This window comes from Mesoplodon densirostris, chromosome 9 (genome assembly GCF_025265405.1).
Source record: "Mesoplodon densirostris isolate mMesDen1 chromosome 9, mMesDen1 primary haplotype, whole genome shotgun sequence".
Lineage (NCBI taxonomy): Eukaryota > Metazoa > Chordata > Mammalia > Artiodactyla > Ziphiidae > Mesoplodon > Mesoplodon densirostris.
This window is the reverse complement of record NC_082669.1, coordinates 68,746,241-68,771,270: the sequence shown is the minus strand read 5'-3', so window position 1 is coordinate 68,771,270 and position 25,030 is coordinate 68,746,241. Positions and strand designations below refer to the sequence as shown.

General features: G+C 41.4%; 1 protein-coding gene across 3 annotated transcripts in view; it reads left to right on the top strand.

Moving 5' to 3' along the window:
* The window catches only part of PDE1C (phosphodiesterase 1C), a 545,840-nt gene extending 521,318 nt beyond the window's left edge, over positions 1 to 24,522 (top strand). For all 3 annotated transcript variants that reach the window (XM_060107830.1, XM_060107831.1, XM_060107832.1), the window contains 2 exons: positions 5,247 to 5,315; positions 24,353 to 24,522. In XM_060107830.1, coding sequence (XP_059963813.1) covers positions 5,247 to 5,315; positions 24,353 to 24,522 — 239 coding nt within the window. The remainder of the gene's footprint in view (positions 1 to 5,246; positions 5,316 to 24,352) is intronic.
* The last annotated feature ends 508 nt before the right edge of the window (positions 24,523 to 25,030 follow it).

Sequence of the window (25,030 nt, the reverse complement as noted above, 5' to 3'; positions counted from 1 at the left end):
AAAGATACTTCCAGTCACACAAGCTGCTGTGTTGGCATCTCTGCCCCGAGCTGACTGATTGGGTTGTTTACTCCTTGAACATTCACATGCTCTGGGTCAAGGACAGTGTAATGCGTGACCTTAAGGTGCTTCTCTCCCAAAGATGACATATTAGCTACTGTACACACACACACACACACCCCTTTCTTTTGAATATAAACTAATAACACACACTCTATCACACTTCAGTTTGCTAAGTTCTCTCACTTGGTCCTCACAATGACATCCTGAAATCGATGTTTTTAAATTTTTATAGATGAGGAAAATGGAACAATGTCAGAGCTGATGTAGTTGTTTATTCATGTTTTTATTTTCCTTACCTCATTTACAAAATATTTCAGAAGTCTAAAATCACATAAATGTAACCAATTTACCTTTAAAAAATGAAGACTGCAGAATAAAACCAGAGGCAGGAAGTCAAGCTAGTGTAGATTGAGTCAAACAGGGCAAACGTTAGTGTATGGTCATGCAGGCTGAATAGGCCTCCCCAGTTCCCAGCGTTAGATCATAAATTGGGTCTGAGTTTCCGGGAAACCTAAATAAAAATGAAAAGAAACCATTTACAAGATTCACATCATTCATGAGGATAAAGCACGCCAGTTCATCAGAAGAAAGAACGCTTCCCTTACAGCTGAAAGAAATGTCTTCCACAGGTATTCACTGGGTACACTGCTTCTCACTCCTGGCTGCAGACAGGCTCACCCGGGCCCCATCCTAGATCAGTGAAACAGCATGTCTAGGGGGAGGCCCAGGTATCAGCATATTTTCTTTAGAACTCCCCAGACCATCCTAATGTGGAGCCAGGAATGAAAAGCACTGAAAGAGTGAATTCTGAGTCACTCACGGAGCAGCATCCCAGGTAGATTTCTACAATAAATCCCAGAATGAGGTCTAGTGTCCACCAGCCTGGAACAGTAGGGGTCAGTTTGAAAGCTGATCTGGACGTGGATCTTCCAGCTTAATTTCTTTTTTTTTTTTTTTTTTTTTTTCGGTATGCGGGCCTCTCACTGCTGTGGCCTCCCCCGTTGCGGAGCACAGGCTCCGGACACGCAGGCTCAGCGGCCATGGCTCACGGGCCCAGCCGCTCCGCGGCATATGGGATCCTCCCAGACCGGGGCACGAACCCGTATCCCCTGCATCGGCAGGCGGACTCTCAACCACTTGCGCCACCAGGGAGGCCCCAGCTTAATTTCTGATGTGTTCCCTGGGAATGGGAGCAAGGGAGGGTGAAGGGTTTTAGAAAATGAAACTTAGATAAGCTGAGTAGAAAATGAAACTTAGGTAAGCTATTATTCCCACAAACGGAACTTTGAGTAAAGTGATCGGTTATTTGGTGGCTATGGAGTGGAAAATGATTTCAGGGACACAACCTGACTTAACAGGGAGCCCAGGGGAGGCTGACTCAGAGCCTAACCACCCCCAATGGTCCATGGGGCTACCTGATGGTCTGGAGAAATTGGCAACAGTTTTATTTTATGCGTCTCTGCCTGCTACCTGTTTGTGACTCACGACTAGGAGGGGCGCACGTGGTTTCTCCCTTTTCCTGTTATATTGGGCATTTCGTCAAGCATACAGAGAAAATAACCGCATTGGTAGAGGGCTTGCAGCTCTGCTTTTCCACTGACCCACGGCCCCCAGAGTTTTCTGTCTCATTCACTATCTGCAAAGGAGACACCAAGGGAATGAAAAGCTGCCCCAAGAAAAAGCCATCAAGCTTCAGGCTTTGGGAAGCTCATGATAGGTCATTTTTAAAAAAAATATTTATTTTATTTTTATTTATTTTTGGCTGCGTTGGGTCTTCATTGCTGCACGCGGACTTTTCTTTAGTTGTGGTGAGCGGGGCTACTCTTCGTTGCTGTGCACGGGCTTCTCATTGCAGTGGCTTCTCTTGTTGCAGAGCACGGGCTGTAGAGCGCAGGCTCAGTAGTGGTGGTGCACGGGCTTAGTTGCTCCACGGCATATGGGATCTTCCCGGCCCAGAGATCGAACCCGTGTCCCTTGCATCGGAAGGTGGATTCTTAACCAGTGCGCTACAAGGGAAGTCCCTTGATAGGTGACTTTAATTGCGCCAAGCATTTCTATGAAATAACCTGGCAATAGTGAATATTTCTACAGGTAACACCATTAAAAGCTTGTCGTCATTCAGTGCTTTGCAGGTTTTTAAGTGCTCATTTAGGTCACATTACATTTGATCTCTCCGCTTCATGAGGGTATCTGTGGAAAGCAGAGTGCCCTATTTTCCAGCAGTTAAAGAAGGAAATTTCTGGGCCTCCCTGGTGGCGCAAGTGGTTGAGAGTCCGCCTGCCGATGCAGGGGATACGGGTTCGTGCCCCGGTCTGGGAGGATCCCATATGCCGCGGAGCGGCTGGGCCCGTGAGCCATGGCCGCTGAGCCTGCGCGTCCGGAGCCTGCGCGTCCGGAGCCTGTGCTCCGCAACGGGGGAGGCCACAACAGTGAGAGGCCCGCATACCGCAAAAAAAAAAAAAAAAAAAAAAAAGAAGGAAATTTCTATCACATAAGGTTTTCCAAGCCTCCCTGAAGATCAGAATCACCTGGGACACTTGTGAAAGATCCACGCCCCTCCAGAAATGCTGGCTCACTAGCGCTTGGCTGGGCTAGGGGATCTGGGTTTCTTTTCCTTTTTGTTAATAATCCCAGGTAGTTCTTATGTGTAGGCAAATTTAGGAAGAAGGCACCTGAAGGAAACCTGAATAACGGATTGGTCAAGAAATAGCAAGAGTCATTGGGAAACCTTTCTCTAGGTTTAAACTCTGAAGGATCTTGGCTTAAATTTTGCCCCCCAACATTCAGTAACTTTGTGAAAATTACTTACACTTTGTCTCCAAATTCCATAAATTAGGAATCATTCTATCATCAGAGAGTTAGTATCAGAAAAGATAACTAACGTACGTTTAATTGTCCATTACTAATACAGTGCCTAGAACATGGTAGCTGCCTGATATGTGACAGTGACGGACGCTAATGACCAAGTGGCCAAATTGTGTGTCACAGCTCTGAATAAAAAACCCTAAACTCTGCCTCCTTCCTAAAGCAATGGTTCTTAACGGAGGGCAATTTTGTTCCTAGGGGACATTTGTCAGTGTCTGGAGGACATTTTTGATGATCATGACGGTGGAGGGCTTGGTGGGGGGGTGAGGAGGGGGTTTGCTGCTGACACCTAGCGGTAGAGGTCAGGGATGCTGCTAAACATCCTACCATGCACAGGACAGCAAAGAATGATGTGACAAAATATCAGTGTGCATCTGTCGAGAGAAACCCTATCTGAAAGGGACAGTGAGACAAGTGAAACATCCCGTGAGTGGAGGGATAAACACTTTGAATCATTGGCTTCCCCACCGTGGAGGCAGATCCAGTGGGACACAGGTTGTTTCTGGTGGGTCAGGAATGGCTATGGGTCTGCACCCTGGTAGTGCCTTTGATCGGGACTGGCTTGTTATACACTCAGGTCCACCATTCTTCCTGTAGGATACAATGTGAGTGGCACCCCCTGGAGCTGTGCGGTGAGGCATCCCTGGCCCAGACCCCACTTATCCCTTTGGGTAAATCTTTTTACCTCTAGTATCTGAGCACCCCCATATGATGGATGATCATTAGACTCACCTGGGGAACGTGTTGACCTGCAACCTTGTGGCTTCATTCCCTGGAGGTTCCCCTTCAGTGGGTCAGCAAATGACCCTGGAAGCCATATTTATAAAAATCCCCCAACTCTTACGTTCAGGGCATCTACAAGATCTGGAAAATGAAGACCTAAAAGTTCTGCCAGATACCACTTCTCTCACCCCATGCAAATTAACAGTTTTTGTGGGTCTGAGGTATTTGGATTAATTTCGTGTTCTCTATTTTTACTATTATTATTACTACTACTACTAACACTATTAATGGTACTTCCACTGATAATAATAATAATAATGATAATAATAATAATTAACAGTAACACAGAATGTCAAGGGTAGTACCCTATTCTTTAAGACTAAAATGGAACAGTCTCAAACACCATCCCTAGTGTATATCTTCACATCTCACCAGGTATTCCGAGGTTGGGAAAGCTTATCCCTCGCCTGGACCCCAAGTTCCTACTTTGTCTGATGTTGAGATCAGTCAGTGTGTCTTCTCGTTATCTTTGCCCATGACTATGTTCACTCAGACTAGCACAACCTCCACTCACACCAGGCCCCTGCATGGAAAGTAGGCTTTACAAAAAGTTTGCGTAGGTTCAGGGGACTTGTGACAAATAACTTGACGTTAAATCATGCCTACCCTCTGCCTGAGAATTCTCTCTGCTTTTCTGCCAGCTCAGACTCCAGGCATTTGTCATGTTGCTGGATTCTGGCCTTCAGGCCTCTTTTGCCCCACTCTGTATGGCCAAATAAACAAAGAAACGAACGAATAAACAAATAATATTTGCATTTATAGATAAAATATATATGTATATATGTGTATGTGCATTTTATGTGTATACGTATATTTATGTATAAAATAATATATACATGTATGTGTGTATAGGCATATATATATACAAACATACACACACACACATATGTGTAAATGTTCTTTTGCAGAACAATTCACCTCGCTTCCTTTATTTCTCGCCAGAACACTTAGACGTAGTTGTTATTTCCCTCGTTTTGCAGATGAAGACTTCATCTTCACAGCTCTTCAGAGGTTCCAGAGAAATCAAGTTTGTTGCTTGAGGTCCAATAGGGAGTAAAGGCTATAGGGACAAAGCAGGGACAAACCCCTGACTTCTCACTTCTAAATCCAGAACTTTCCCTTTCACCGCAGCAGTTCTCCACTCTGGATGCACATTAGCATCACCTGGGGTGGGCTTTGAAAATCCGGATGCCAGAGCTCCAGCCCAGTACAATGAACACAGAATCTCTGGGTGTGGCGCTCAGGTAACTGCATATTTAGAACGCTTCCCTGGTGATCCTAAAGTGCACGCCTGCTCAGACCAGTCTGGAGACCGAGAACCATCACACGCACAGAGGTAAAGGCTGTGCTCCTGGCTTTACTGGACCGTGGACTATGCCCTGCTTTGCTCCTACACCATCACCCAACCTTCTTCTCAATGTTGTCTTCAGACACAAACTTTTGGATCATTTGATAACATTGCACATAAGCATTTACCGGTCTGAAAAGTCTGTCCACAATCCTATTCTTTCTCATCCTCTCTTTCCTCTTTACAGGCACAAAGAAACATTCTCATGGCTCACCAGCCCCAAGCACTAGCTCCACGAGCTGCCTTACCTTGCCAGGTGGGTAAATATCGTTGCTTCATAATCTTAGTTGATCACAGACAGCAGAAAGGACCCGTTTCTCAGGAGTTGAGTTTAGCAGTTGATAAGTGGGGAATCTGGCCCCTTGTGTATCCTGTTGACCCCATGTTATCAGAGGGCTTTGTCTCTGTCATCCACATTTGTAAGGTTCTCCCAAGAATGGACATAACATATTCATAGTTGGTTCACAATCTCTCCTGCTCACTGATGGAAAGGGTAGAATCTTGATCTTCCTTAAGGTTCATCAGGACACGCTGTGCAAGTATTTCTTTGAGAGGCAGATGGCACAGGGGGAAGAATGAATTTTTGGTGAGAGAGAGAGACTTGGGTTCAAATCTCAGCTTTGCCATGTTCACCCTGTGCAGGCTCACTACACTTATTCAGCTTCTTAGAGCATCTGTTTTCTCATCTGTCTGCATGATAATAAGAATTAGAAATAATACTCATCAATTTAACATAGTACTGACTCATAGAGGGTGCTCATAGCGAGTATCTACTATTGAGAAATAAGGAGGTCATGGACGATCTGTACTGGATCCTATCTAACATTTATTAGAAAATTTTAAGCATTCATGACAATCCTGTGTAATCACTATTTAATATGAGAGGTACCTATTGGTCACTGTCTCCATACACAGGCTTACATTCTCCATGCAAATTAGGTTCCAAGTAAAACTTGGAAAAACACATTTATTTGGAGGGAAGGAGAGATTATAAAAGGTAAATATAGACATTGTAGAAAAATCAAAAATTAATACAAATTAAAAGAAGGAAGGATGTTGCCAAAATGCTGCCACTCAGAGCTAATCAAGATTACCTCTCCTTCCAGTGCTTCTTAAATACCTTTTTTTTTCTAGATTGAGATTATACTCTACATGGAGTTTTGTTTCCCCCCTTTTAAAATTTACTATTACATTATGAGCTTTCCCTCGTGTTATTAAATATTTTAAAAATATTTCAGCAATTGACTAACATTTCATATGATTATGCCACATTTATTTATATACAGCATCCATGGAATTGGTTTCAGGACTACCCACAAATACCAGAATCCATGGATGCTCAAGTCACCCACAGTTAACCCTCCATATCTGCAGGTTCCACATCTATAGATACAAGGGGCCAACTGTATTCATTAATAATCTGGCATTTATATAGCTTGCCTTTTTTATCATTAATAACTTTACATTCTTGTACATAAGTCTTCTTCTGAGTCTGTAAATATGGATTTAGGACAGATTCCTGTAGGTGCAATTACTGACTCAAAGAGTATGTACATACTTAGGTTCTTGACCCATTATTATCAAAGTGATTTCCAGAAAAGTAGTATTATTTTATACTTTAAGCAATGAGTTTGCCATTTCACTTTGCTCTTGCTACTGCTAACATTGATACTTAACTACTTTGATAAGAAAAATTATATTCATATTTTGTTTGCATTTAGTTTATCTTTAAAAAAATCTGTTTTCTAATGTTGATTTATCTTTTACATTGTTTCTTTGGGGAATTTCCATATTTCATCCATTCAAAGAGGGACAGTGACTTGCATTTTAGCTACTCTGAAATAGGAATGTTTTGCAAGCAATGGGGTGTTATAATTGGATTAACAGCATTTTTTTCTTGGTTGTACATGAGATAATAGTTCACTTTATAATCAGCGGCATCTTAGATTAGATGAAATATAATCTATGTCCATCTGCTTTTTCAGCCTCAGCTTAATGCAGTGTCCCTACCCCAGTCCAACAGCTGGACTCAGTGTCCACTGAGTAGCCCCTGAACTTACTTGCCTCTCACTCTGCCTAGAACAGTCTTTACCCTTTTCTCCCCTGGTTAATTTCTCTTTGCATTCTCTCCAAACTATCTAGGTAGAATTAATGCTGACGTATAATTATTTGCTTATAAGTCCTTTAACCATTGATCGGTGGCTTTTTCAAGGGTAGGGACTGTCTTATTCTTTTTTGTCCCAGTGCCTGCTGAGGTGACAAGCACATATTGTGTGCTCATAAATGTTTATGAGGCCGGGTGCCCTGGTGTGTGAGTGAGCATTATCCAATTTAATTTATGACTAGATAGAAAGCAGCCATCCTCAGAAGAAGGCTCATCTTGGAAATTGGATTTGTATCAACTATACTAACTTACAGCTATACAACTATAACTATACAACTGTACTGACTGTTTTTTAGTACTGAGTAGACCTTGCTCTGTAGTCTCTGGAAGCCCATTTCATCTTGTCCCTGTTTGTGGTTATTGTGCTCTTAGGATTATAGTCATTATGAGGAAAACATTTCTAAACCCAACAACTTCAGTCTATAGTGATGGTGTTTGCTCTTCTTTGTAAAGTCATAACATTCCTGGGTCAGGTGGGACCTCTGACATACTGGACATCTGCATGAACATGCAGACCTAACCTGGTTCCCACCTGCTATGCCAGGGACCTATTGCTGGCCTGCTAGGATTCTAAGACCTCTGAGTCAGAGTCTCAGCCACCTGTCTTTGGCCTTAGTTTCGCAGTCTAAAGTGGTCCCAAATTGGGTGTCAGGACCTGAGTTCCAACCACTTGAAAACCTGTGGAGGTGGAGTGGGTCGTTCTCAAAACACTTGACATAATAAACCATGCTTTGTTTAGCAGACGCCCTCCACATCATTCATAATGACAGCCAGCCCGCTGTTTCTCCTTGTGACCTCACGAACGCCACACATTACCTCCCACAGTGCACATGCCTCTATCACAAGCTCTTGGTGCAGGCTGTCAAGCAACTTAAAATATGTTTTAAGATACTCAAAGAGCCAAATGGAGGAATAAAAATCCTTTAAAACCAATAAAGGAAAATTATGCTGAAGCCAAACAAGAACAGAGATATGCAAAAGAAGCAATCCAAAGTCTGAAATGTTAAAAAGCAAACAAACAGGGCTTCCCTGGTGGCACAGTGGTTAAGAACTCGCCTGCCAATGCAGGGGACATAGATTCGAGCCCTGGTCTGGGAAGATCCCACATGCTGCGTAGCAACTAAGCCTGCAAGCCACAACTACTGAAGCCTGTGTGCCTAGAGCCCATGCTCCACAACAAGAGAAGCCACCGCAATGAGAAGCCCATGCACCGCAACAAGCACCCAATGCAGCCAAAAATAAATAATAAATTAATTAATAATTTTTTAAAAAGCAAACAAACATATAGTCATTGGAATTTTTTAAAAACAAAGAAAAACACAGTTGGTGGTATAAACTCAAGGTAGAACACAGCTGAAAAGAGAATTAATGTTGGAAGATAGTCCTTAGGACTTTCTACCAAACATATTGTACAGATGGAACCATATAAAAAAAGAAAAGAAAGAGCTTGAACCATAAAACTCTTAGAAGAAAACATCCTTATGACCTTGAATTAGACAACGGTTTCTTAGATATGATACTGAAAGACCACGCTGCCAAAGAAAAATTAATAATACAACTTCATCAAAATTAAAAACGTTCTGTTATCAAGAAAACTAAAAGAAAATTCATGTAATGAAAGAAAATATTTGCAAACCATAAATCTGATAAGGATTTAGTATCCAAAATATGTAAAGAATTCTTATAACTCAACAATAAAAAGACAAACAAGACAATTAAAAAGTGGGCAAAAGATTTGAAGAAACATTTCTCCAAAGAAGATAGGCAAATGGAACGTGAAAAGATGCTCAACATCATTAGTCATGAGGGAAATGCAAATCAAAACCACAGTCAGATACCACTTCACATGCACTAGAAAGGCAAGAATAAAAAAGATGGATAATAACAAGTGTTGACAATGATGTGGAAACATTAGTACCACCATACATTGCTGATGGGAATGTAAATGGTGCAACTACTTTGGAAAACAGTTTGGCAGTTCCTTAAAATGTTAATCATAGAGTGACCATAACACCCAGCAGTTCTGCTCCTAGGTATGTTCTCGAGAGAACTGAAAACATATGTTCACACAAAAACTTGTCCACAAATATTCATAGCAACATTACTCATAATAGCCAAAAACTGGAGACAACCTAAATGCCCATCAACTGATGAATATATAAACAAAATGTGGTATATCCATACAATAGCTTATTATTTGACCGTACTAAAGGAATAAAGTACTGATACGTTCTACAACATGAATGAACCTTGACAACATTTTGCCAAGTGAAAGAAGCCAGACACAAATGGCCACATATTGTATGATTCCATTTATGTGAAATATGCAGAATAGACAAATCTATAGAGACAGAACGTAGACTTGTGGTTACTAGAGCCTGGGGAGGGAGAAGAATGGAGAGTGAATTCTCATGGGTATGGGATTTTTTTTTATTGGTGAAGAAAATGTTTTGTAAACTGTCACTGTTTGCTGATGACATGATACTATACAAAGAAAATCCTAAAGATGCCACCAGAAAACTACTAGAACTAATCAATGAATTTGGTAAGATTTCAGGATACAAAATCAATGCACAGAAATCTCTTGCATTCTTATACACTAATAACGAAAGATCAGAAAGAGAAATTAAGGAAACAATCCCATTTACCATTGCAACAAAAAGAATAAAATACCTAGGAATAAACCTACCTAAGGAGACAAAAGACCTGTATGCAGAAAACTATAAAACAATGATGAAAGAAATCAAAGATGACATATACAGATGGAGAGATATACCATGCTCCTGGATTAGAAGAATCAACATTGTGAAAATGACTATACTACCCAAAACAATCTACAGGTTCAATGCAATCCCTGTCAAATTACCAAGGGCATTTTTCACAGAACTAGAGCAAAAATTTTTACAATTTGTATGGAAACACAAAAGACCCCGAATAGCCAAAGCAATCTTGAGAAAGAAAAACAGAGCTGGAGGAATCAGGCTCCCTGACTTCTGACTATACTACAAGGCTACAGTAGTCAAGACAGTATGGTACTGGCACAAAATATAGGTGACACCTATGGTCACCTTATCTTTGACAAAGGAGGCAAGAATATCCAATGGAGAAAAGACAGCCTCTTCAATAAGTGGTGCTGGGAAAACTGGACAGGTACATGTATAAGAATGAAATTAGAACACTCCCTAACACCATACACAAAAATAAATTCAAAATGGATTAAAGACCTAAACATAAGGCCAGACACTATAAAACTCTTAGAGAAAACATAGGCAGAACACTCTATGACATAAATCACAGCAAGATCCTTTTTGACCCACCTCCTAGAGAAATGGAAGTAAAAACAAAAATAAACAAATGGGACCTAATGAAACTCAAAACTTTCCCACAGCAAAGGAAACCATAAATAAGACAAAAAGACAACCCTCAGAATGGGAGAAAATATTTACAAACAAAGCAACTAACAAAGGATTAATCTCCAAAATATACAAGCAGCTCATGCAGCACAATATCAAAAAAACAAACAACCCAGTCCAAAAATGGGCAGACGACCTAAATAGACATTTCTCCCAAGTAGACATACAGATGGCCAACAAACACATGAAAAGATGCTCAGCATCACTAATCATTAGAGAAATGCAAATCAAAACCACAATGAGGTATCACCTCGCACCAGTCAGAATGGCCATCATCAAAAAATCTAGAAACAATAAATGCTGGAGAGGGCGTGGAGAAAAGGGGACCCTCTTGCACTGTTGGTGGGAATGTAAATTGATACCCCACTATGGAGAACAGTATGGAGGTTCCTTAAAAAACTAAAAATAGAACTACCATACGAACCAGCAATCCCACTACTGGGCATATACCCTGAGAAAACCATAATTCAAAAATATACATGTGGACTTCCCTGGTGGTGCAGTGGTTAAGAATCCACCTGCCAATGCAGGGGACACGGGTTCGAGCCCTAGTCCAGGAAGATCCCACATGCCACAGAGCAACTAAGCCTGTGAGCCACAACTACTGAGTCCACACATCGCAACCACTGAAGCCCGCATGCCTAGAGCTTGTGCTCTGCAACAAGAGAAGCCACCGCAATGAGAAGCCTGTGCACCGCAATGAAGAGTAGCCCCCGCTCACCACAACTAGAGAAAGCCCGCACACAGCAACAAAGACCCAACGCAGCCAAAATATATATATAAATAAATAAATTTATATCAAAAAAATGGTCAACTTAAAAAAAAAAAGATAGCTATACCACACTGTTCATTGCAGCACTATATACAATAGCCAGGACATGGAAGCAACCTAAATGTCTATCAACAGATGAATGGATAAAGAAGATGTGGCACATATATACAATAGACTATTACTCAGCCATAAAAAGAAACGAAATTGAGTTATTATTTGTAGTGAGGTGGATGGACCTAGAGTCTGTCATACAGAGTGAAGTAAGTCAGAAAGAGAAAAACAAATACTGTATGCTAACGCATATATATGGAAACTAAAAAAGCTGTACTGATGAACCTAGTGGCAGGGCAGGAATAAAGACACAGACGTAGAGATGGACTTGAGGACACAGGGGTGGAAGGGAAAGCTGGGACGAAGTGAGAGAGTAGCATGGACATACATACACTACCTAATGTAAAATGGATGGCTAGTGGGAAGCTGCTGCATGGCACGGGGAGATCAGCTCAGTGCTGTGTGATGACCTAGAGGGATGGTATGGGGGGGTGGGAGGAAGGCTTAAGAGGGAGGGGATATGGGGATATATGTATACATATAGCTGATTCACTTTGTTGTACAGCAGAAACTGACACAACATTGTGAAGCAATTATACTCCAATAAAGATGTGAAAAAAAATGTTTTGTAATTAAATATTGGTGATGATTGCACAACCTTGTGAATAAAATAAAAAGCACTGAACTGTACACTTCAAATGGTGAATTATATGGTATGTGAACTATATCTCAATTTTAAAAATGAAAGAGCGTGGAAGATAGATAAACAGCTCTAAAGGCTCAAATTCCTAGACAGTAAATGCACCTCACTTGTCATACCTAAGTAATACCAAACACATACCAAAATGCATTGTGTGAGATTGTTCCAAATTATGTCAAGGGTGAGAAAATATTAAATGCTATAAGAAGCTGGTTGTGTTCAAGGGAGCTGCAAGCAGGTTTCCTGTAATAAAATGACAACCAACTGACAGCAAAATTTGCGTTAGCAACAGCAGATGCCAAAAGACAATGAAGATATATCTTTCATAGGCTGAGGGAAAATAAAGCATTATATAATAGCTAAAATAGCTAAATTATTAGTTATGAATGAAGGCAAAGTAAAAACATTTTAGGTTTACAATGACATAATTTAGCACTCCAGACTTCACTAAAAGAAGTATAAGGGATATACCTCAAGAAGAAGAAAAGTGAACCCAAAAGCATAGTGTGAGAGACAGGAATTAATGGTGAGCACACAAGTAAATAAAGCCTGTTGGTAAATGTGAGTAACTGGTCACCATAAAAATAATGTCCATATTTTTTGCATTAAAATAGGAAACAGAAGCTATAGATGGAAGAGGGGATATTTAAGAGGGAGTTAAGAAATGCTAAGATCTATTCTGTCTTTGGGCAGAGCTTTGTAATTTTGTAACTTTTTTTGCAACGCAAAGGATCATCAGTAAAATAATAGAAATATAACCTATAGCATCTAAGTCAGCAAATGAACAACAACAAAGAAAGGGAATACAGAAAATGTATCTACTTGATAGAAGGCAGAAAGGAAAAAAAAGAAGCAAGGAATAAAGAATGATTATAAAATCAGAGAGTCGAATCAAGTCCAAAACCAAAACAAAATTAGATAGTAGAATCAAGTCCAAAACTATCAGTAATAAGAATAATTGCAAATGGCTCAAACTCTGCTCTTAAAATACAGAAATTTGGATAAGAAAAACAAAATCCAGCCCTGTCTGTCTTTTAAAAGAAACACTTTTAAGAAAAACTCCCAGAGGGCTTCCCTGGTGGCGCAGTGGTTGAGAGTCCGCCTGCCGATGCAGGGGATACGGGTTCGTGCCCCGGTCTGGGAAGATCCCACATGCCGCGGAGAGGCTGGGCCCGTGAGCCATGGCCGCTGGGCCTGTGCGTCCGGAGCCTGTGCTCCGCAATGGGGGAGGCCACAACAGTGAGAGGCCCGCGTACAGCAAAAAAAAAAAAAAAAAAAAGAAAAACTCCCAGAAAGTCTGCTAATGTATGGCAAAAGAAATTCCATGCAAAATATAAAGCTAGTTCTTTGAAAAATATCATCCATTTTAACATCTGTACAAATCCTATTATATAAATGTGCCACAGGATATTTAATCATTTTTCTGTTGATGGTGGTTCTCCATTTTTTTGCTATTGCAAACAATGCTCAACATAATGTTGGGCAAGAAAAGCAAGTTTCAATAAGATTTATACCATCTAACACAATTTGTATTATCTTTTAAAAACAAGCAAAAAATAAAAGTAGATATTTTATGGTTGCATAGAAATGCAATAATTGAATGACTATATGCACAGGAATAATAAACATCAAATTCTGGATGTTTTTTTGTGGGGGGAAGGGAAGGGTATATTAGGTACTTAAATTCTACCTTGATATTTAATCTCTTTAAACAAATTTTTGAACACACATGCAAAATGTTAAGATCTGCTTAAACTGTATTGAGAGAGTACCTGGGTATTTGTTATATTATTAATTATAGGTTCTGTATGTCAAGTATTATATACTAGAGAATTTCCTAGTGAAAAACCTGTGACTGTCTTCCAAGACAGTTTTGTTTGTCACATGTGTCAGTCCTGAAGCCACCAGAGACCACTTCATTAAAGAACTGCTTGTGTGGTTTCCGAAATTATCAAAGCTTTCTCCTGACATGCCAGCACCAGGAACCTGCTCTGAGGACATCACCTTGATTCCTTGCACGCCCATAGCAAAGTGACTCTTATATGGTAAAGTAATAGCACCTGCAGACAATTTTTTTCTAGTGCCAACTTCAAGTGTGGCCCATGAGGTTTGTGAACGCAGTCAAGCTCATGGGCGGGCCGTAAATGATGGAGAGCTGAGCAAATGTTGGCTCTCGCTGGAGGAGTGGCCCAGAGCTTCACTTCCAATCATGACTGCTAACGATGGAGACTAGTCAGTGGCTTCTGAGCAGATGCCCCCAGCGCCTCGGTCACATCACTTTCCCGAAGTGATCGTTAGATGGAAAGGTACAGTACCGGAGTCATTTGCTGATGCAGATAGCTGATTGCTCCTGTGTGTGCAGCTTCTGGCTTGCACGGTAGTGTTGGCCATAGATGCAGCTCTGCTTCTAATCTCCGTTGCCTGATGTAGAAAGAGTTGGTGCGTTGAGATGCCAGCTGGCTTGCAATGACATTTTTTGTGTGTCCTGTTCTAGGGGACTATGGATAAAACATCCATCCAGAGGATTCCTCGGAAGAGAACTGACCAGCCCTGAGGTCTGAAGACATTTTAGGAAGCTTATGTTGCTTTTACAGAAACAAAATATTATGTGTATTGTAAGTTACTGAGCGATTAACTTCAAAAATGGTAACTTCTGATCTTCCTAATACAGATTTTTAACAGTAAATACTTTGGTATGTATTGCACATCTCTCAAATATCAGGGACAATGCTAGGTTCTTCACACGTATTATCTCATTTAATCTTCACAACAACCCTCTAAGGAAGGTACTGTTATCCCCATTTCACAAATTAGGAAACGGAGGCATACTCAGATAAATAGCTTGCCCAAAGTTAGCAGATGGCAATCCTGTACTCTTTGCTCGAGTTTCATTGTCAAGGGTAAAGACTGGTGTCAAACAGTCCACACTGGAACAGCCTTTCTTTCACAGTTGTACTCTGCCTGGGGTAGAGTACAATTAGGCATGTACCGATTTCAGGCACAGCTGTGGGGTGTGAAGGGATCCTGCATTGTCTTCATTTTAAGTAAAGGTTCCCATGAGTGGTCTCTTTGCAATTGCCTTTTATCTTGAGTTCAGTTTAAGGGATGCCAGTTGTCATTCTTACTATGGACTAGAGCAAAACACATTTGTTATACGTGATTTAGCACTTCAGAGCTCTAGAACCCTAAAGAAATTTAACTTTACAGGCTTCTTCTGGCAGAGGTCATAGTTGGAGTGAGCAAAGGACTGAGCTACTGACTTGGCCTTACACTCCCCATCTTCAGATGCACACGTGGAAAAAGGCACACACTGATGAAAAATATCGAACAAAAGACTTAGCTTGCGTAATCTCCCCAATATTTTTCTCCTTTGAAGGAGCATGCCTCATGTTCTTTGTGCTTGCCAGGAGAAACAAAATGAAAACAAAGAACTCAATTGAAGATGATCATCTCCTTGAGGGAGGGCTTTCTTATTCGTTTTTATTAATTAAAATAATATTTTTGTTAAATTAAACAATTAATCATTAAATCATAAGGTCACAGGGCATTGAATAGCTAGCAGTTGTTTGAACAAGAAAAGAGCTTATTTTCCAGCCTTATTACCTAATTGTTCCTGCTCTTTCACCTGTTTGTCAGAGAGACTTGAAAACTGTGCCTCAGCCTCTCCAGACGATAGTAAGACCTGAGTTGAGGTTATAGCTTTGGTGTCAAACAAAAGTGCTCAGGCCTCAAGTTTGAAACTTCAAAGGAAAGGAACTTGCCGACATTCTTCTTTGAGCAAACACGGGCAGCAAATCTAGGTATCAAGGCATTGCTGATGCAAGGGAGAAATATTAGGTTTTGTAGATTCTAGTCAACTGGGTCAGCTGGTGTGTATTCTAAGTGATTCCCCTCTTCTTTAGTAAATGAGAGATTTATGAAGGTTACTGAATATGATGCCGAGTAGTTTACTCATTCATTAAATATTTTTCAGCACCAACTGTTATCAGTACTGGGATTAAATTCTGGGGATGCAAATGTGTATAACACCCTGTCCCGTCCTAATGAAGTTTATAGCCAGGATCAGTGATCTGTAGGGTGAAGCATAAGGAAGAGGTATCTCAAAGACCAGGGAATCAGTGGCTCGCGAATGGCTTCCAATGAAGGTGACTCAAAGAATTATTATGGCTCAGCATAATAAATGCAAAGAGTCTTAAGAATCAAAAGTCATTTGTTTGTCATTTTCCTAATTACGTCAAGATGAGAGTTCAGGGACTGAAACTCCTTCCATCCTGGTTGGGTATCTAAGCCACACTTCCCATCTGGGGGTTCCAGTGCTCTACACTCATGGTTAGAAATAGCCCAAAGTGATTGAATGAACCTCCGTATTTGTACATGGTATAAATAGTTTAGAATGTGGGATAGATGTTTCTGCTTTGCTTAAAATGGCACTGGGTTTCAGCAAAGTGTTTCTCTTAGGTAGCTGAATGGAAAAGCAAACATATATACATACATATATATATATATATATGTATATATATATGTATGTATGTATTTTTTCCCCACAAATGCCCATTTTGGATAATTAGCCTTTTGTGAGTCACAGTGGTGTGTTCTCTGCCAAATAGTCACAAATAAATTCATTAAGTTAATCTCTTCGTTGTGTGCTGAGGTCTTTCATGTGGTAAAATCCATTTGTATGGGGAATGACATGACTTTCCTATACTATAATAAGAAATCCACCAGGGAGGCCACCCTTAAAAGGCTCCTGGTGATGACCTTTCATCTCCTGTGCTGTGTAATGATGGTAGCCACATACCAAGCACCTACGACATACTGGCACTCCGCGAGGTTGCAAGGTACCATACATACGTCATCTCAGTTATAGCCCCTTTAAAATCCTCACAACAACCATGCAAAGAAGTTACCATTTTCCCCATTTTACAGAAAAAAACAGAAACAAACCCAAAACCCTGAATCCCCAAACAGAGTACCTCCTTAGGATCTCACAGCTGGTAATAGTTTAATCCAGTTCTGTGACACCCCAAACCCACGCTTCTCTCACAATACCACACCACCTCTCCCAAAAGTAGATCTTCGTGGATTTGATTCTTGTCACAGATCTTAGCATGTGGCCAAGGGTTGGCCACTCCTGTGTGCAATGACCAGACCCTGTCAGCTGCCCCAGGCATCCCTCGAAACTTAAGGATAAGCCGACATATTCTCAAAACAAACTCAGCACCTAAGCCAGTGGTTCTCAACCTGGCTACGAGTTAGAACCACTGGGCATTACAAACATACTTGCTTGAGCTTCACCTTAAAATAACAGATTACTTTCAGGACTCTTGGAGGTGGGGCTTAGGAATCAGTAAATTTGAAGCTTTCCAGGTGATCTGATGGACATCCAGGGTTGAGAAATGCAGGTGGAAGCAAACAGCTTCAGGTTGGATGAAGGGCAATAAAACTATGTGGTTTATTTTTTTTCCCTGTGGCCATGTATTCCTCTGGGGACCTGGAAATGCTGGTCAGGTGATCTTTCCACACTAGGGAGTGGTTTGGTTCAGGCAGTGTCAACTGGCTTTTTCTGGATAGCTTCTCAGACAGCAAGCTTCCTGTCTCCTGTGCTCTTTTCTCTGTGAGCTTCAGATATGGAACCAGTAGATTAGTTAGTATTCTCATTTTCTTGAGGAAGAGTCCTTGGAGAACCAGTCTTTTCCAGTGTAGATGCTGGGTTTTTTATTCTAGTTTTAATATAAACTACACCTTGAAGAGTTTAAGCATAGACCCTCACCTTAGACAGCACTACATCTAATGTGCATGGGTTTAAGAGTAATTTTCTGGCTGGGTTCATGTTGCTAGATTGTATTTCTGCAAAAGGAAGGAAGACCTATCAGCGTGGCCTTCATGTAATGCTTTCATGTCTTGAGGAGACAAAGCAGTTCCCTAGCTGGGAAAGTATTCTGCTGTTGAGTTTTCCTGGCAATTGCAAATCTTCCAGATAATTCCTGAAATGTAGGATCTTCCTCTGAGGAAAGGGATGGAAACTGATACTGGGTGAACGCCTACTATGTGTCAGCGCTGTGCTGGCTGTTTCTTATACGTTGGTTTCTTGTCATTCTCACGCAGGCCTCTGCAGTGAGTGTTACTACCTTTTTTTTTTTCTTTTTATGGGAAACTGAAATTATGTGTCCCAGTCATATGGGGACAGAGAAAGAATGAACATCTTCCACTTGCCCTTTAAGGAAAAGACCAGCTATGAAAACCAATTCAGCCAAACTGCTCATTTTAAAGGGTGTGTTTCTTCCTTTGGGACTGGGATGAACCCGTCTTGATTCCACTCTCTGTGGAGCTGACGTTAGTGAGAGGAGTCTTTTGGCTGATTGTGTGTCTTCCCACGAGCTTATCTCCAGAAGGCAGTTAATTCAGACCAAATGTGCTAGTGTGGCTGCCTCAGTCAGAAACAGGTATAAGTCGGGTTTGGAATTCCAGATGCTCTGAGAAGATGTCCCAGAAAGAAGCTAGAAAGAGTCCAGAGAGAAGACGAATCCAGAGGGCGAAACTGATGTCAGGCCGATTCTCTGAAAAGGGCAGGAGGAGTGAGCGACACCCTTTCCACCAGCCCAAGATCGGCACTGCCAGGGATGGTGGTGCCTGTCCCAGAGTCTTTCCAGAGCTCCCCTTACCCATCAGCAGTTCCCCTGGACATGGTCACTGTCACTACAATAATAATAGAAGTTGCCCTTAACGGAGGCCTTCTATATGCCAGTCACTGTGATTCACATGGTCCACATGCCCCATCTTGCCGAGTCCTCCCAAGAAGCCCTGTTAAGTGTGTAACATTGTTATTCAGAGGGGAAAAGTGACACTTAGAGAGGGGAAGTGTTTGCCTAAGACTGAACAGCTGGGGGAGGTGAAGGAGGCTTTAAAACCAGGTCTCTCCGACTTCAAAGCACCTACTCTTGCTCTGACGCCTTAGTCAGACACCAGGAACATCCTCTTTGGTCTTACTCTTTGCTTTTCCAAGTGCTCAATATATTTAGGAAAGATCGCTGACTCTAAGTGTTGGCTCTTCATGTTACAGATTTCCTCACAATCCTCAGGTGATAGCATCAAAGTTGTTTTTTCCAACAAAAAGAACATTTTTTTCCTTCATTTCTCAGAGCTTTTGTCTTCATGTTAGACCCAACAGGAAGAACACACTATGTGGGTAGGAGAGAAAAAAAAAAAAAGCCTAATTTTGAAGACCACAAGTAACTTTAATTGATGCGTAAAGGACTCTTCACCAGCCAGGCAGTTGGTTGTGATCAAACTATAGCAAGAGCCCTGGCGAGCTCTTTACAATTTATAGAATACTTGCAGTGTGTGCAAAATATCATCACTGTTGTTCCCTTTGTGAAGATAAGGAGGGGGGAGATTGGTGAGACTGAAACAGTAGTTTGCAAACTCCGGCACAGTGGAATTATCTGAAGAGCTTTAGAAACTCCTGAGGCCTCAGCCTAACCCCACACAGATTCTGCTTTCATGGGTCTGTGGTACCCAGGATTTTTAAAAGCTCCCCAGGTGGTTCTCATATGCAGCGAGGGGGTGAGAACCACCAAGTTAAAAATTTCACCCAAGACCCTGGGGCTCCTCTGACTTGATTGCTTGTCTCCGGTGCTTAGACTTCTGGAACACCTGTTCCATCCCAAACCCACAGTAGGTGAGGGAAAAGACAAAAGCAGCTATTTAAGAGACCTGTTAGCCACGATTTTTATGCAATTCCTTCCTGAGCCATTACCACACAAATTGTATTAAGGAGGAATGGTTTGCTTTTGCTTTGGGGGAAGTATGATTATGGCTACTAACAATGGTATTCAAGAATCCTATATATCATAGATATATACTCAAATTATTGAGAGTATAAATGAATTACTATTTTAACTTATTATGGTAGTTATTAAAACTTACCCTGAACTTTGGTCCCGGGTTATTTTAAATATGTGAGGTCTGAGGCTAGACCACTTGGATGTGAACCCAGAATCCAGACTTCCTGCAATGCTAGCTGTGTAAACTTTGGCAAGTTACTGAAGCTCAGTTTCCTCACTCAAAAAGGGGGTGATCGGGGCTTCCCTGGTGGCGCAGTGGTTGAGAGTCCACCTGCTGATGCAGGGGACACGGGTCCGTGTCCCGGTCCGGGAAGATCCCACATGCCGCAGAGCGGCTGGGCCCGTGAGCCATGGCCGCGGAGCCTGTGCTCCGCAACGGGAGAGGCCACAACAGTGAGAGGCCCGCGTACCGCAAAAAAAAAAAAGGGGGGATGGTGGTGATAATAGTGCTTGCCTGTTGAATTGTAGTGAAGATTAAAGGCTGCTTCACATTAAGTTCTTAGCATTGTGCCTAGTACGCGATGCATGTCAGATATTATCATTATTTTACCATCACGGATCCTGAAATGAAAATCACAGGCTCAGTTCTTACATCATTTTATCCTCGTGGAATGGATGTTGACACGTCAATCCCTTGCAATTCAAAACTCATGGATGATTTTTGAGCATTTTTATAAGGACTTTGCATCAAATTTCAGACAGATATCAGTAGACACTTTTAGAAATGGAATGTATGGCAGTGGGCTTTTGTTCCTCATGTAAAACAACATTTATGAAGCAATAAATGATTGTTTTTTATCTTGTTAGTGTATGTGTTGTGTTGTGTGTGTGTGTGTGTGTAAATGCAGTTAGAAAATGTCTACATGTGGAAATGTTTTTTCCAAAGGTCATGTTATGGCATTATCTTGAAAGAGAAGAAAACACATGCACAACACTTTTTTTTTTTTTTAAAGGTGCCAATATTAGAATTTATTCAGAAGCTAAGAGTAAACCAAGTTTCTGCCTTTGGAGGCAGTCCTCTACCGCAGAGATTCAGAAATTTTCCCAGTTGCCGCTGCTGTGCAGTGGCCCTGCAAGATCACACTGAAGCCGTGGGGGATTGAAGACACAGATTTGGGTTCTAACACAGATCATGGTTTACCACACGGGAATTAGGCTGCACGTAGATTAGACGAGCCCTGTTGACCATTCCTTCTGCCTGCTGTCAGTGCAAACAACAGGGCATACCGAATTAATAAGATACAACATGTTATGACATGATAACGACAGTGATAATGAATTAATCCAGTCTTTCCGAAAGTGTGACATGCTCCTGATAAAGGGACGCCTTGGCCTAATCAAAATGAGAAAAACACATGCTGTTGGCTGTTCTTAGGGATTCATAATACATGTCGCCATCATTTAGGTCTCTGAGAAGTCCTGCCATGGACATACTAGTTTAACACAGTTACGTTTGATATATGAATAAATCGCAGTCTATTTTCTGAAGAAGAATAAGTCTATGCATTACTTTCCTATGGGGAAAAAAAGTAGCCACCAAGCAAAGTGGCCTCAGAGAGAGAGAATAAAAGGTTGGTGATGGCAGATAAAAGGGCGAAAGTCATAGACACCTTTGGGAGAAATTGCGTTTATGAAAAAGATAAGATTTAAACAAATGAGGATTAAAACTCCTAAAAGAGCGTTAACATCTATGAAAAACAAACACTGTAATTGTATAATAAAGGATGATGATGTGTCAGTTTTTGTCTTGAACTTGTCTTTTCCTAAGCACATTTGAAAGTAATATAGATAATGACTTTCCCTAGTTCAGGCTCTGTGCAGAGAAACGTGCCTTTGTCAAATCTTCATTAGCCAATGAGATCGTTTTCTCCAAGTAAATTGCTCTAGGAGACAAGAGCAGACTTTGTGAATGTGTCCCCAAGAGGAAAAGGGTCCAACTTGTTGATAAGCATATGAAGGGAGGGGATTCTGTTCCCAATTTGGTTCTTCTCTGGTTGGGGCAGGGAGGGGCTCAGGGTGAGAGAGCAGAAGAGGATTGTAACACTACTGCCTGAGTTCAGCTGTGGGAGGTACCCAGCCATCGAAAGGGAAAGGGCCAGATCTCCCTCCAGAAATATCTCAGGAATCGCCAAAAGACAAATGAAAGAGTCCTTAAGTAGCCACAGCACCACCCCGGAAGAAAGGTCCCCATTAAATTCAAAATGGTACCCTCATCCCAGGTGCTGCTGTTTTGCCCTGTCATCATTTCATGTTCCCCTGGAGAGGGGAAAGGCAGTCAATGCATACAAACAACACTGTGTGAATTTTTATTTTTTCCCACATTTTGAGTGAGGGTGACAGCAGGCATATAAGTATTTCCACAATCTCGGTGGGGAGCCGATCTCTATCAGCAGATTCAACTCTATTTGCAGCGACTCCAGTGGCAAGGAGAGCTTTCGTTCTGACAATCAGAATTCTAGCAAAGGGTAAATGTTTCTTCATGCTGAGAAGTGGGAAATTCAATAATACTTTGGCTGGGTTCATGCTGAGTAGTGAAAATAGAATGAATATGGAGAGGGACTGTGACTTAAAGAGCAGTAAATCAGCTAGCCCAGAAGTGTGGGACAATCAGCTTTTAATTCGAAGCCCTCGCCTGTTTCTACTCCATTCTCCAGGGTAACGGGACTGTTTTTATATTTGTTCCTAGAGTGTTTTGTGCTGCAATCCCTTGTTTACCCCAAGAAACAGAATTAAACATTCTGAGATCTTTAAAAAAAAAATCTGCATATACATTATTATGGCACTATAGGACCATTTGCTGAAAATCTTAACCTATGGGTTAGCCTAACTCCAAAGGCAAAGTAGGTGTGGATAGTGTGGAGCTTGTAGTAATAGCATTACTTATTATGATTGAACACTTTTTCTTCTATAAGCAAGTCACAGGTTTCAGAGGGGGTTACTGGAATGGAAGCCCCATGAGGGTAGAGGTTTCTGCCTGTTTTTTTCATTGTTGTATCAGCAGGACACACAGTTAAGTGCTTTAAGAAGCGGGTGAATGAATATTGATCTCTAGGCTGTGAAAAGTATACTCAGCTATGAGTGCTCTGAAAGGTCTCGGACTAAAGTGCAGAGTAAACTCAGGTTTCCTGACTTTCCATTATGTATAGTTTTGTAGAATAGCTTTGATACTTGATTCTATGGAAGAAATTTTTAGTAGTATGTTTCTTTTTAAAAAGTTACATCACTAAAACTTGATCATCATAGAAAAAATAGAAAGTGTAAACAATTAGAAATAAAATTGCCATGTTTATACTACTCAGAGATAATCACTGGTATGGTTTAAATGTATGTTCTCCCAGATTTTCCTATGCACACACTTATACGTTTTTATAATATTAAGATTAGATGTATATATGCTTTTTTTCATTCAGCAGTACTACATCCTAATAGGTGTGTAGTATATATCATTGTTGTTTTAATTTTCAATTCCCGAGTGACAAAAATTGTTGAGCATCTTTGCCTATGCTTTTTGGCCATATGTATATCTTCTTTGGCAAGGAGTCTGTTCAGATCTTTGCATATATTTAAATTGGGTTGTTTGTTTCCTTTTGTTGAATTTTAAGAGTTCTTTCCATATTTTGGGTACAAGACCTTTATACATGTGCTTTGCAAATATTTTCTCAGTGATGTGCTTCTTTTTTTTTTTTTTTTTTTTTTTCTTTTTGCGGTATGCGGGCCTCTCACTGTTGTGGCCTCTCCCGTTGTGGAGCACAGGCTCCGGATGCGCAGGCCCAGCGGCCATGGCTCACGGGCCCAGCCGCTCCGCGGCATATGGGATCCTCCCAGACCGGGGCACGAACCCGTATCCCCTGCATCGGCAGGCGGACTCTTAACCACTGCGCCACCAGGGAGACCCAGTGATGTGCTTCTTATTAGCACTCCGGGATTGTGTGCCACTTTGCAACCCTAAAAGCTTACATACAGTGCTAAGTGCTGATTAATGAGATGGCTGTGCTCACCTGTGTTTGCTTTGCTATTTCCCAAAGTGACGCCACTGCTCCCTCTCACTTCCTTAACCCCATCCATTCATTGTCAAAGAACCTTTGTATTCTGGGGTCATCACTGTCTACCTCTAGGAATTTTCTTTTCCTAGGCATTTGTCTTTATTTACTTTAAGTGAATGACCAAAGTGATGATGTGCTTATTCATCTATTTGCAATAAGTTTTCTAGTGAGAGTTCAACCCTGTTTGTTTCCTGGTTTTAAAGAAGACAAACAGGTCTGGGGGCCAGGAAGTCACCCGCAGGATTTAGGAGCACTGTGTAGTTGGTAAGGCTAACCATTGTCTGTCTTCCTTTGCATGGCCTGCAGTCATCAAGCCTCCTCTGCGTTATTTTAAATGCCCTGCTTATGCATCTAGCTCCTACGCACCTTCGGTCCCAAAGAAAACTGATGAGCATCCTGCAAGGTACAAGATGCTGGATCAGAGGATCAAAATGAAAAAGATTCAGAACATCTCACATAACTGGAACAGAAAATAAATCAAGGGGAAGAGGGAGTGAAGGAGAGGCCCACCCATCTGCCTCTGGGCACTAACCAGCCACAGTGGGATATGTCTCCAGAATGAGGCCTTCAGGGCTGGTGCTAACATTGTTGACTCTACCAAGGCACGGTGAAGCCTATATGTGAGTTTCCCCTTTGCTGTTCTGTTATAGAGCCATCAGTCACAGGATTTGGAAGCCCATGCAGCCTCTAGCAGCAAACCAGTAAGAGAGTTGTCTCATGTGGCTTTTATTGGTATAGATCTTTCAAAGTCTAAATTGGACCCAAGTTAAAATGATGCTACCCGTTCAGAAAAAAATGAAATTCTTCCCATTGACACTTTTTTCATCCCTGGAAATTGACTTGCCCCAATGAGAATATCAGTTTAATAATAATCACTGTATTTAAGAAATGCACTTCTGGGCTTCCCTGGTGGCGCAAGTGGTTGAGAGTCCACCTGCCGATTCAGGGGACATGGGTTCGTGCCCGGGTCCGGGAAGATCCCAC